The sequence below is a fragment of the Myotis myotis genome, unplaced genomic scaffold (assembly GCF_014108235.1).
Source record: "Myotis myotis isolate mMyoMyo1 unplaced genomic scaffold, mMyoMyo1.p scaffold_m19_p_8, whole genome shotgun sequence".
Taxonomy (NCBI): Eukaryota; Metazoa; Chordata; class Mammalia; order Chiroptera; family Vespertilionidae; genus Myotis; species Myotis myotis.
This window is the reverse complement of record NW_023416390.1, coordinates 32,123,752-32,136,617: the sequence shown is the minus strand read 5'-3', so window position 1 is coordinate 32,136,617 and position 12,866 is coordinate 32,123,752. Positions and strand designations below refer to the sequence as shown.

Sequence of the window (12,866 nt, the reverse complement as noted above, 5' to 3'; positions counted from 1 at the left end):
CCCACTTCTGCAGAAATCAGAGCTTAAGAAACAGAAGTACTCCACCAATGGCAACTTTTAAAAAATCCCAGCCCCCAAAATGTTCTAATTTACTGCAAAGGGGAAAAAAAAAGAGAGAATGAGGTTAAGATGTTCACTTCAAAGCAGGCTTTTCTCTTCTCCAAATTTCTGGGTACCTGTAGGCTGTGAAGCTGTTGGCTGAAGCTCCCAGATAGAGCCAGTGTCTGGCACTGACACAGATCTAGTTACTGAGGAAATGACACTCTGATCAGATATTCTGCAAAAGGGAAATAAAAAGAACTTGTTCTTGTCATTTTGCCAAAATAAGGAGGGACGTCTATATTACTTATAGATTTTCCAGGTTATTTGGCCAGAAAACTCCATTGTTTTAACTAAATGGTAACACTACCACAGCATCTGGGACACAGGGAAGAATAATCACTCTCTGGACTACTAAGGTCTTAGCAAACACTGATTTCCAAATAATGGATATACCTACTATCTTCAAAATCCACAACATCTCAATAAACAGAGGCATGTTATAATGGAAAAACACACACTAAAAAACCCCATAGACTCTAAATCAAAAGATCTGTATTTTTGTTCTGTCTCTGAAGTTTTCTGTGTATTATGTCAACCAAGACCTCTAGCCTCTCAGAGTCCCAGTTTGCCCATCTGTAAAATGGACACCTTAGCACTTAACAGGATGGGTTACGGCTCAAAAGAGAAGTGTAAAAGGTTCTAATTAAACTGGACAGTAAGGTTTTAAAGAGCAGTGACAGCTCTTTGCAGAAGAAAAAATAAATATTACCCTAAATGATAATCAGAAATTAAACATAATTTCCTTTTCCTTTGACCGACCTTAATAACATTTGGGTTCTGGAAAATGATAACCCTGTGTGACATTGTTAATATCTTGAGATAGCTAGCACAGGTAAAAATGAGATTAAGCTTTTAGACTACAACTTTTTTGGTTGCTGGTTCCATAAGACTACATTGCTTCTCAAGTGTTATCCTCTGGTTATCATTTCCAATTTATTCTCTGGATAGACCAAGTAAATGCTTTACCTCCAGCCTAATTATTTTTAAAAACTATGTTCTATTTAACACACAACACCACACACTTTTCTGTGGCGTGTACATTTTTGATACCTAAGTTCACACATACCCATATTTCCTTTCTTCTCTTTATCTGATACACATACACACACACACACACACACACACACACACACACCCAGGGACACGTCATGGAATGACCACCAACCTCATCTTCAGAGCCTGGAACTGTTGGAGAAGAAGTGCCAACTGTTGCTGCTGCTGGGAAGAGAGGGCTGCTTTCTGATGTTGAGCCAAAACCTGTGCATACTGTTGTCTTTAAAAAGTAGAAAAAGTGTAACCTGTCTATCCATATTTAGTTCACTTTACTGAGACAATGAAAGACATGGTTCAATCTACCCCTCCCCAAAACCATCAGAAACAGCTAACAAATATCTATAATAATAAAAGCGTAATATGCTAATGCTAATTAGACCGGACGATCTTCTGGAGGGAAGCCCGGGTCCCGGGTGCCTGCCAGCGGCTGGAGGGAAGCCTGGCTCCTGGGTGCCAGAGGGAAGCTGGTGCCGGCAGCCAGGGGAAGGAAGGCCTACTCTTGCACGAATTTCATGCATCGGGCCTGTAAGTATTTTATAATTCTTCATGAGAACAATAGTCACACAGAAAACTCTATACTTCATTCTCGAAAGAACTGAACTTATAGATAACATGCTTTTGAAGGGGGGGAGGGGGGATAATGAATATAAAAAAACTGACAAATTCCTCAAGATGAAGAAATTTGCCAGTTTTTTAATACTTTAATAGTCTTATACCAGAAAACAAGTTAAAAACAAAACAAAATCAAATAGCTATTTCCACATGAAACACCCTTTGCAAAAATAAAATCACTTGTATAAAAATTCTCAAATTTGTTTTAACTGGGAAAATTTTAGGTAAAATTATTTTCCACTAGATCAGAGGTAGACAAGTTTTTCAGTAAAGCGTCAGACAGTAAATATTTCTGGCTTTGCAGACCATACGCAATTACTCAATGCTGCCATCTTTGTTCAAAAGCAGCCATAGGACAATATACACACAAATTGGTGTGGCCGTGTGTCCATAGAACTCTGCTTATAAAACAGGTAGCAGGCTGCCAACCTCTGCACAGATGACAGGCAATCTTAGCTCTTCTACAAAAGCAACACACAAGCTAAGTGATTCTGCCATCAGTCCACACCACATCTAACAGTATAAACTTTTACTTCTTTTCTGTCCTCTGGTCTATGTTTTTTCTCTGTAGCATTCAAAGTCGAGCTATTTAACAGGCACTTAGTTCTTAAATGCTTGTTGATTATTGCTTTTGGAGCTAATGAGCTTACAAAATTACAATACTGTGTTATCTTCTACAAACTTCTGGTATTTAAGAAAACAAAACTTAGTGGTAACATGCCACTAGGTGGGTGACTGAAATATCCTAAAACTTTTAGTTTTATGCTGTAAAAGGTGGAACTTGTGAGCAGATGATATCAAAGGCCTTTTTGGTGCTACAGTACACCCTCTCTAGTACTGCTCTTACTGTAGTACGAATTGCTGGTACTGAAGGTGCTGCATCTGATATAAGGCTGTGAGTTCCTGCTGCCTGGTCAGTCGCTCCTGGTCCAACTCTCCCTGAGAGTAAAGAAATGGGAGAAGAAATGCCATTGAATAAATTGCAAAGAACCTAAAAGCCATTTAACACATATATCTAAAAGCAAAATGAATCCCAGGTCTTCACTTCCCACTCCACCTTTACACCCAAAATACATAACTATAAAAACCTCAGGCATTTGTAAAAACTAAACAGTTCCATCTAGTGGAAGAAAGTGGTGTCTGCACTATAAGAGACTAGAAGCCTGGTGCACAAATTCGTGCACACTAAAGGAAATATTTTAGAGGAGGGCTCCAGGGCGTGTCCGGCCCATCTTGCCCAGTCCGTGGGAGCGTCTGCCCCTGGTGGTCAGTAGGTGTCAGAGTGACTGGTCAAACGATCCGACACTTAGCATATTGGACTTTTATTAGATAGGATTCCCTAAGGTGTGGGAAAGGATCCTTATTTCAGATGCTGTTTGCCCTCCCCTCCTGCCCTTGAAGCTGAATGTTGTACTGTACTCCAGTTATTACTATAACTAAAAAATGTATAATTCTTCTAATATTAAAAGTGATTTATAAATTTGTTAGATCAGGAATTATAGAAATGGGAGTAACAGAAAAGTGAAGTTATCTAAAGGATAAAGGAAATGGCACATAATACTGGGAGCCAATATGTAAGTATGTCTTAAGATAATAAGAAATATTTTTTTTACTATTTTTTATTGACTTTAGAGAGGAAGGGAGAGGGAGAGAGAGAGAGATAGAAACATCAATGATGAGAGAGAATCACTGATCAGCTGCCTCCTGCATGACCCCTACTGGGGATCAAGCCAGCAACCCAGGCATGTGCCCTGACTGGGAATTGAACCAAGACCTCCTGGTTCATAGGCTGATGCTCAACCATCAGAGCCACACCAGCTGGGAGATAATGAGAAATTTTAAGTTAAACACAGTATAAAAGAGCTCTGAAAAGTAAAACTCCTTAAACCCAAATTAGGTTTTTCTACTGCTATTACTACATCCTAAGTTTTACAAAAACAAGCTGTAGTAAAACCCTGGTTTTTTAGCTTATATTTCAAATAACATGGTCTGAAATTTAAATTTGAAAAGCTCAAAGTGAGAAAAATAAGGAAAGTATAAGATAACAGAAATACAGTAGTCCCCCTTATCCATAGTTTCACTTCCTGCAGTTTCAGTTACCTGTGGTCAACCATGGACCAAAAAATAGTAAATAAAAAATTCCAGAAATAACTTATAAGTTTTAAACTGTGTGCTACTTAAAGTAGCTACTTAAGTAGTATGCTGAAATCTCGAGCCATCCCCCTCTATCCCCCACAGGACATAACTCATCCCTCTGTCCAGCATGCCCACAAGGCAGATGCTACCCTCCAAGTTAAGTCACTTAGTAGCTGTCATGCTTATCAGATCGGTTGGGAGGTGGGGGGAGAGGGGTGCCACATTCACATCACTTTTATTACAGTATTCCTATATAATAAAAGGCTAATATGCAAACAGACCAAATGGTGGAACCGGAACCAAACAACCAGTTGCTATGATGTGCACTGACCACCAGGGGGCATGTGCAGAACATGGCGGGCATTGGCCATGGCCGGATGGTGGAACAGTTGAGCAGGGGCGCCAGACCAAGGCAGGAAGCCAGTCACTGTCATCAGGGTGAGCCTCTGGTGGTTACTGAAAATTCTTTGCTCCTGCACGCCATGGTCCCACCCAGTGCTCACACCTACTTCCAGCACCAGAGCCACCACTCGAACCCGCTGCCCATGCCTGGCGCCAGTCCCCATCACTTGGCTCCATCAGTGGATGTGAGCAGCAGGTGCCAGCCCTGATAGCCCTTGAGGGCTTCTCCACCTCCCCCTGCTCCTGAGGGGTGATCGGGCAGCAGCTGCCGCTAGCACCCACTGATGGTGCCGGCCTCACTCACACTGGTGCTGGAGCCGGCCCCAATCGCTCTGCACCGTCAGTGCATGGGAGCAGTGGGAGCGGGGCTGCCGGTGGACAGGGGACAGAAGGCCAAGGTGCGAGGGGCCAGGCAGGGGCACAGAGGATGGGCGGAAACCCACCCCTTGCCTATGGCAGCCTCGCGACCCACAGTTCCTTTCAAGATGCACAGATTCGTGCACTGAGCCCCTGGTATTATTATAACTGATCTGTTTGATTACTGTTGTTAATCTCTTACTGTGCCCAATTTATATATTAAGATTTATCATTGATATGTATGTATAGGAAAAATAAACATAGTATACACAGGGTTTGGTATTTTCTGTGGTTTCAGGTATCCACTGGGCGTCTTGGAATGTTTCCCCTACAGATAAGGGGGGGAATACTATAAAAGTATAAGGGTGACACAGACTAAACTTAAGCAAATCATTAGTGAATAGTTTATATCTTTATAGTTTGCAGTAAAACATCTGATAATTTCTTGGGCTAGGGATCATCTAAAATTAAAGCTAAATAAAAACTATGCTAAGATCATCTAAAATTTTTATATGAAATATAGGTTTCAAGGTACATTCATCATAAAAGTGAACTCTCTTATCAGTGCAAAGGCAAGAGCTGACAGGAAGCAGAGCTTCCCATGATTTTTCCCTTTAAGTGAGTCTGACTGAGGCTCAGCCCTATCACTGGAAGTCAGGAAATGGACTACAGAAAGTTTGCTAAGCTCCAAGTAATGATCTTTCAGCTCTGAAACACGCAAGATAAAAAACTCATCCCAATTCAGAGAAGGAAAATAAAGCTCAAACATGGTACATAAGTTAAATTTATACACAACAATACACTATAATTTTTCTTTGAATTTATAACAGAAATAATTTCCCTCACCCAGGAATATTTACTGCTCTTCAAACTATAGGTCTCAACCCATCAGTGGATTGTAAAATCAATGACTGGGTCAAGACTAACATTTGTATAAGAAGAAAAGAAATAGAACAGAAGATATGTGCATGACAAAAAATTTTTGTGAAATGCACAGAGAAGAGATTTAACTTTTTTTTAACTACAGGCCATGGTAAAAAATGTTTGACAGCCACTATTCTCACCTATGAATGCCCTTGGTAAGAAGTTGTATCTTACCCCAAGAAATCTAAGGCATTTCTATACATAAATAGTAAACTTTCAGAAAGAGAGACTAAAAAAACAATCCCATTTACCATCGCACCAAAAAAATTAAGCTACCTAGGAATAAACTTAACTAAAGAGGTAAAAGACCTCTACTCAGAAAACTACAGGATGTTGAAAAAAGAGATAGAGGAAGACATAAACAGATGGAAGAACATACCGTGTTCATGGATTGGTAGAATCAACATCATTAAAATGTCCATACTACCCAAAGCAATCTATAAATTCAACGCACTTCCCATTAAAATACCAACGGCATATTTCACAGATCTAGAACGAACTCTCCAAAAATTCATCTGGAATAAAAAAAGACCCCGAATAGCTGCAGCAATCCTGAGAAAGAACAAAGTAGGTGGGATCTCAATACCAGATATCATGCTGTATTACAAAGCCACTGTTCTCAAAACTGCCTGGTACTGGCCCAAGAACAGACATATAGATCAATGGAATAGAATAGAGAGCCCAGAAGTCGGCCCGAACCAATATGCTCAATTAATATTTGACAAAGGAGGCAAGAACATACAATGGAGTCAAGATAGTCTCTTCAATAAATGGTGTTGGGAAAATTGGACAGATACAGGCAAGAAAATGAAACTAGACCACCAACTTACACCATACACAAAAATAAACTCAAAATGGATAAAGGACTTAAAATGTACGACGAGAAACCATAACAATTCTAGAAGAATCCAAAGGCAACAAAATCTCAGACATATGCCGAAGCAATTTCTTCACTGATACAGCTCCTAGGGCACTTGAAACTAAAGAGAAAATGAACAAATGGGACTACATCAAAATAAAAAGCTTCTGCACAGCAAAAGAAACCATCAACAAAACAACAACAAAGCCCACTGCATGGGAGAACATATTTGCCAATGGTATCACCGATAAGGGTTTAATCTCCAACATTTACAGGGATCTCATGAAACTTAACAAAAGGAAGATAAACAATCCAATCAAAAAATGGGCAAAGGACCTATATAGACACTTTTCAAAAGAGGACATTCAGAAAGCCAAGAGACATGAAAACATGCTCAAAGTCACTAATCATCCAAGAGATACAAATCAAAATAACAATGAGGTACCATTTCACACCTGTCAGACTGGCTATCATCAACAAATCAACAAACGACAAGTGCTGGAGAGGATGTGGAAAAAAAGGAACACTCGTGCACTGCTGGTGGGAATGCAGACTGGTGCAGCCACTATGGAAGACAGTATGGAGTTTCCTCAAAAAACTAAAAATGGAACTACCATTTGACCCTGTGATCCCACTTCTAGGAATATATCCAAGAACCCAGAAACACCAATCAGAAAGGATATATGCACCCATATGCTCATAGCAGCACAATTCACTATACCTAAGATCTGGAAACAGCCTAAGTGCCCATCAGTAGATGAATGGATTAGAAAACTGTGGTACATCTACACGATGGAATACTATGCTGCTGTAAAAAAGAAGGAACTCTTACCATTTGCAACGGCATGGATGGAACTGGAGAGCATTATGCTAAGTGAAATAAACCAGTGAATGAAGGAAAAATACCACATGATCTCACTCATTCATGGATAATAAAGACCATTATAAACTTACTAGAGGCCCAGTGCACAAAAATTTGTGCACTCGGGGGGGGGGGGGTCCCCTCAGACCGGCCTGTGCCCTCTCGCAATCTGGGACCCCTCGGGAGATAACGACCTGCTGGCTTAGGCCTGCTCCCGGGTGGCAGAGGGCAGGCCCAATCCCTAGATGCAGCCCCTGGTCGGGCTCAGAGCAGGGCCAATTGGGGAGTTGGGGCACCGCCCCCTGTCATGCACAGAGCAGGGCGGATCGGGAGGTTGTGATGCCACCCTCAGTCACGCTCAGGGTAGGGCCGATTGGGGGGTTGGGGCACCACCCCCTGTCACACTCAAGGCAGGGTCGATGGGAGGTTGCGGCGCTACCCACTGTCACGAGAGAGCAGGGCCAATCAGGGGGTTGGGGCGCTGCCCCCTGTCACTCACAGAGCAGGGCCCATCAGGGGGGTTGGGGCTCCGTACCCTGTCACGCACAGAGCAGGGTCGATCAGGGGGTTGGGGAGCTCCCCCCCGTCACGCACAGAGCAGGGCTGATCAGGGGGTTGAGGAACTCCCCCCTGTCACAGAGTAGGGCTGATAGGGGAGTTGGGGCACCGCCCCCTGTCACACACAGAGCAGAGCGGATCAGGTGGTTGGGGCGCCGCCACTATCACACTCAGGGCAGGGCCGATGGGGAGGTTATAGCTCGACCCCGTCACACACAGAGCAGGGCCCATGGGGGGCGGTTGGGGCACCGCCCTCTATCACCCACAGAGCAGGGCCGATAAGGGGGTTGGGGCGCCGCCACTGTCACACTCAGGGCAGGGCCGATGGGGAGGTTATGGCTCTACCCTGTCACACACAGAGCAGGGCCCGTGGGGGGTGGGGGGGGTTGGGGTGCCGCACCCTGTCACACACACACAGAGCAGGGCTGATCAGGGGGTTGGGGCACCTTCCCCTTTCACGAAAAGAGCAGGGCGGATAGGGAGGTGTGGCCCCGCCCCCTGTCACACATAGAGCTGCAGGGCAATAAGGGGGTTTGGGCGCTGCCCCGTCACGCTAATCCCGGTGCCGGGAGGCATATTACCCTTTTACTATATAGGATAGAGGCCTGGTGCACGAGTGGGGGCCGGCTGGTTTGCCCTGAAGGGTGTCCTGGATCAGGGTGGGGGTCCCCACTGGGGTGCCTGGCCAGTCTGGGTGAGGGGCTGAGGGCTGTTTTCAGGCTGGTGGGTGACTGAAGCTCCCAACCACTCCTTTTTTTTCTTTATTCTGGGCCAGTTTTAGCTCTGAGGCTTGGCTCCAGTTCTTAGGCCTCAGCTGCTGAAAGCAGGTATCTGGTTTGTTGGGGTTCTATAATTGAAACACTGCTTCAACTCCAGCTCTGAGATCCCGGCTGGCTGAAAGCAGGTTTCTGGGGTTTTGTTTAGCTTCTATATTTGTAACAATGTTTCAAACTGCAAGCTCAGAGGCTGGCAGCGGCAGGCGGGGAATGTTGGAGTCCTCTGTCACTGAAGCAAGCAAGCCTCATGTTCGCTTCAAGCTGCGTGGCTGCCGGCCGCCATCTTGGCTGGCAGTTAATTTGCATATCACCCTGATTAGCCAATGGGAAGGGTAGCGGAGGTACGGCTAATTACCATGTTTCTCTTTTATTAGATAGGATGAACAAAAATAGATACAGAGGCATAGCTGCCTCAAACAGACTGTCAAACTGCAGCAGGAAGGCCAGGGAGGGTAGGGGGGCAGAAGGGGGGGGGGGCGGGTAAGAGATCAACCGAAGGACTTATATGCATGCATATAAGCATAACCAATGGACATAAGACACTGGGGGTTAGGGGAGGCCAGGGGATTGTCAAGGGCGGGGGAAAAAAGGAGACATATGTAATACCCTTTGAAATACTTGAAGCAATAAAAAAATAAATAAAATAAAGAAGTTGTGATAGGTTAACGCCGGAGATCGCTGCCTCGAACAACCAATTCAAAAATACACCTAAAAGACGGAACGGACATCATCCAGAACCACAGGAAGGCTGGCTGAGTGGAAATTCTACAACTAGGAGGAAAGAGAATATCATACCCAGACTCAGAGGAGGCGCAGTGCTGAAGTGAAATACTCAGGTGCGGAGTGCGTGCGGAGCGGGCTGGCGGCAGAGGGTGTGGTTATTGTTTTCAATTGGGAGGGAGTTTCAGACTCTGAGCTCCAGATCCGGGCGAGCCTCTAGGGACCCAGACTCAAACAGGAGAAGCAGGACTGTCTGGCTTCGGTCGGAACTCGAAGGCAGCTTTCTCTCCGAGGTTTGCAGCGGTTGCTGGGACTCCGAGAGGCAGAGCCCATAGGGACGGAACTGAGAGCAGCCATAACTGTTCGCTCCGCTCGCCCTGTAGATCCCCTGGGACCCGCCCCGCCCAAGCCCTGCACAGAGGCATTTTCGGGATAGCCTCAGGCAAGCGCGAGATTAGCACCGCCCTAGAGGTCCAGCACAGAAGCTCTCCCACTACAGACACAGCGGACTCTCATAGCCAGTTAGCCTGGAGGTCAAATCACCCCCGATATTGCCGACAACAATCAAGGCTTAACTACAACAAGACCGCGCACAAAGACCAGTAGGGGTTGAACCAAGAAAGCATAAAAAATGCGGAGACAAAGAAACAGGACGCGGAGAAACTAAGATGGCGGCATAGATAAACATCGGGAAATTGCTGCCTCCCACAACAACTTCAAAAATACAACAAAAAGACAAAACAGACATCATCCAGAACTACAGGAAGGCTGGCTGAGTGGAAATTCTACAACTAGAAGGAAAGAAAAACACAGTGAGAGCCAGAGGAGCTGCGGAAGTAAAGTGCAGAGGTACGGAGGCTCGCGCGCGCAGAAAGGGGCTGGAACCTGAGGACGCGGCTGTCTTTTTGAATTGGGAGGGAGTCACAAGCTCCCGACTGCTCTGAACTCCAGTTCCGGGAAGTCTCTGGGGACCCAGGACTCATATGGGGAGAAACTGGACTGTCTGGCAGCGGGCAGAACTCAGAACTTGAGGTCGGCTTTCCCTCAGAGGTGCTTGCAGCAATTACCGGGGCACTGAGATGCATGGCCCCTTAGGGCAGGGCTGAGAATCCACCATAGCTGCTTGCTCCGCCCTTTGATTCCCTGAGGCCCCGCCCCACCCAGGCTGCAGCAGAGGCTTTTGCATATGAATGCCCCGGCCCTTTGCAACCTGAAAATTACCTAACTGCAGCTGGGCCAGACAAACCCAGAACTTCCAAGAGAAGGCTCAAGGCCCCACAGCGGCTTGCATTGCTTCACAGCTGGGCCTCATCAGGGTACCTCCAAACTCCAAAAAAGGAAGGGGAATCTGCAGTTCTCTTCGTAGCTCCTGCTGTGTAACCTCAGGCAGAGGCTAAATTAGCACCTCCTTAGATACAAGAGCCAGTGTACCCAGTGGTCAGAGGGGGACCATCCAGATTACAACTCCTCAGATCCATAAGGGACACACTCAGGGTGCAGACTCAGTGAGCACCAAAACCCCACTGAAGCAAGTCTTGCCCAGAAGGGTGTCTTCAGCACAGAAGTTCCCCCACTGCAGACACAGCTGATTCTCACTGCCAATTGGCTTGGAGGTCAATTCCTCCCAGTGATCCTACAACAATCAAGGCATAACTACAATAAGACTGTGCAAAAAGCCCACAAGGGGGTACACCAAGAGTGTCCACCTCAGGTAACTGGGGAGGCTGAGACACTGGGCCCTACAGGACACCTCGCACACAAAACCATTCTACCAACACAGGGAAGCATAAAAAATGCGGAGACAAAGAAACAGGTCACAAATGACAGAAATGGAGGAAAGCAAACGACTGGATATAGAGTTCAAGGCCATGTTTATAAGGTTTTTCAAGAATTTTATGGAAACCACCGATAAATTTAGTGAGACCCTCGCTAAATCTAGTGAGACTCTCGAGGATATGAAAAAGGACCAACTAGAAATTAAGCATACACTGACTGAAATAAAGAATAATATACAGAGATCCAACAGCAGACAACAGGATCCCAAGAATCAAGTCAAAGATTTGAAATACAAAGAAACAAAAAATACCCAACCGAAAAAGAAAAAAGAAAAAAGACTCCAAAAATATGAAGATAGTGTAAGGAGCCTCTGGGACAACTTCAAGTGTACCAACATCAGAATTATAGGGGTACCAGAAGAAGAGAGGGGGAAAGATATTGAAAACCTATTTGAAGAAATAATGACAGAAAACTTCCCCTACCTGGTCAAAGAAATAGACTTACAAGTCCAGGAAGCGCAGAGAACCCCAAACAAAAGGAACCCAAAGAGGACCACACCAAGACACATCATAATTAAAATGCCAAGAGCAAAAGACAAAGAGAGAATCTTAAAAGCAGCAAGAGAAAGACAGTCAGTTACCTACAAGGGAGTACCCATACGACTGTCAGCTGATTTCTCAACAGAAACCATGCAAGCCAGAAGAGAGTGGCAAGAAATATTCAAAGTGATGAATGCCAAGAACCTACAACCAAGATTACTTTATCCAGCAAAGCTATCATTCAGAATAGAAGGTCAGAGAAAGAGCTTCACGGATAAGAAAACGCTAAAGGAGTTCATCACCACCAAACCAGCATTATATGAAATGCTGAAAGGTATTCTTTAAGAAGAGGAAGAAGAAAAAGGAACGCTTACCATTTGCCACAGCATGGATGGAACTGGAGAGCGGATAAATACCACATGATCTCACTCATTTGTGGAATATAATGAACAACATAAACTGATGAACAAGGACTGATCCAGAGATGGAGAGGCATTGATTGGACTGTCGGGCCTTGGAGGGAAGGTAGGGGAGGGTGGGGGTATGGGGGAAAGATCAACCAAAGGACTTATATGCAAGCATATAGGCCTAACCAATGGACACGGACAACGGGGGGGGGGGGGGGGGGGGGTGAGGGCATGAGGGGGGGGTAGAGGGTAACGTGGGCATAAGGACACATATGTAATATCTTAATCAATAAAAAATATATTTAAAAAAAAAAAGAAACAGGACGCAAATGTCAGAATTGGAGGATATAGAGCTTAAAACCACACTTTTAAGGTCTTTCAATAATTTTCTAGAAACTACCGATAAACTTAATGAGATCTACAAGAAATCTAATGAGACCCTCGATGTTGTGATAAAGAACCAACTAGAAATTAAGCATACACTGACTGAAATAAAGAATATTATACAGATACCCAACAGCAGACCAGAGGAGCGCAAGAATCAAGTCAAAGATTCGAAATGCAAAGAAGCAAAAAACACCCAACTGGAAAAGCAAAATGAGAAAAGAATCCAAAAATACGAAGATAGTGTAAGGAGCCTCTGGGACAGCTTCAAGCGTACCAACATCAGAATTATAGGGGTGCCAGAAGATGAGAGAGAGCAAGATATTGAAAACCTATTTGAAGAAATAATGACAGAAAACTTCCCCCACCTGGTGAAAGAAATAGACTTACAGGTCAAGG

At 44.7% G+C, this 12,866-nt stretch overlaps 1 protein-coding gene across 20 annotated transcripts in view; it reads right to left on the bottom strand.

Moving 5' to 3' along the window:
• Positions 1 to 12,866, bottom strand: part of GIGYF2 (GRB10 interacting GYF protein 2) — a 134,961-nt gene that overhangs the window by 28,953 nt on the left and 93,142 nt on the right. For all 20 annotated transcript variants that reach the window (XR_004969477.1, XM_036320210.1, XM_036320213.1 and 17 more), the window contains 3 exons: positions 2,615 to 2,706; positions 1,268 to 1,375; positions 177 to 277 (listed from right to left, as the gene is read on the bottom strand). Coding sequence is in view for 19 of the 20 variants with exons in the window: in XM_036320210.1 (XP_036176103.1) it covers positions 177 to 277; positions 1,268 to 1,375; positions 2,615 to 2,706 (301 nt within the window). In the remaining variant the exon portion in view is untranslated. The remainder of the gene's footprint in view (positions 1 to 176; positions 278 to 1,267; positions 1,376 to 2,614; positions 2,707 to 12,866) is intronic.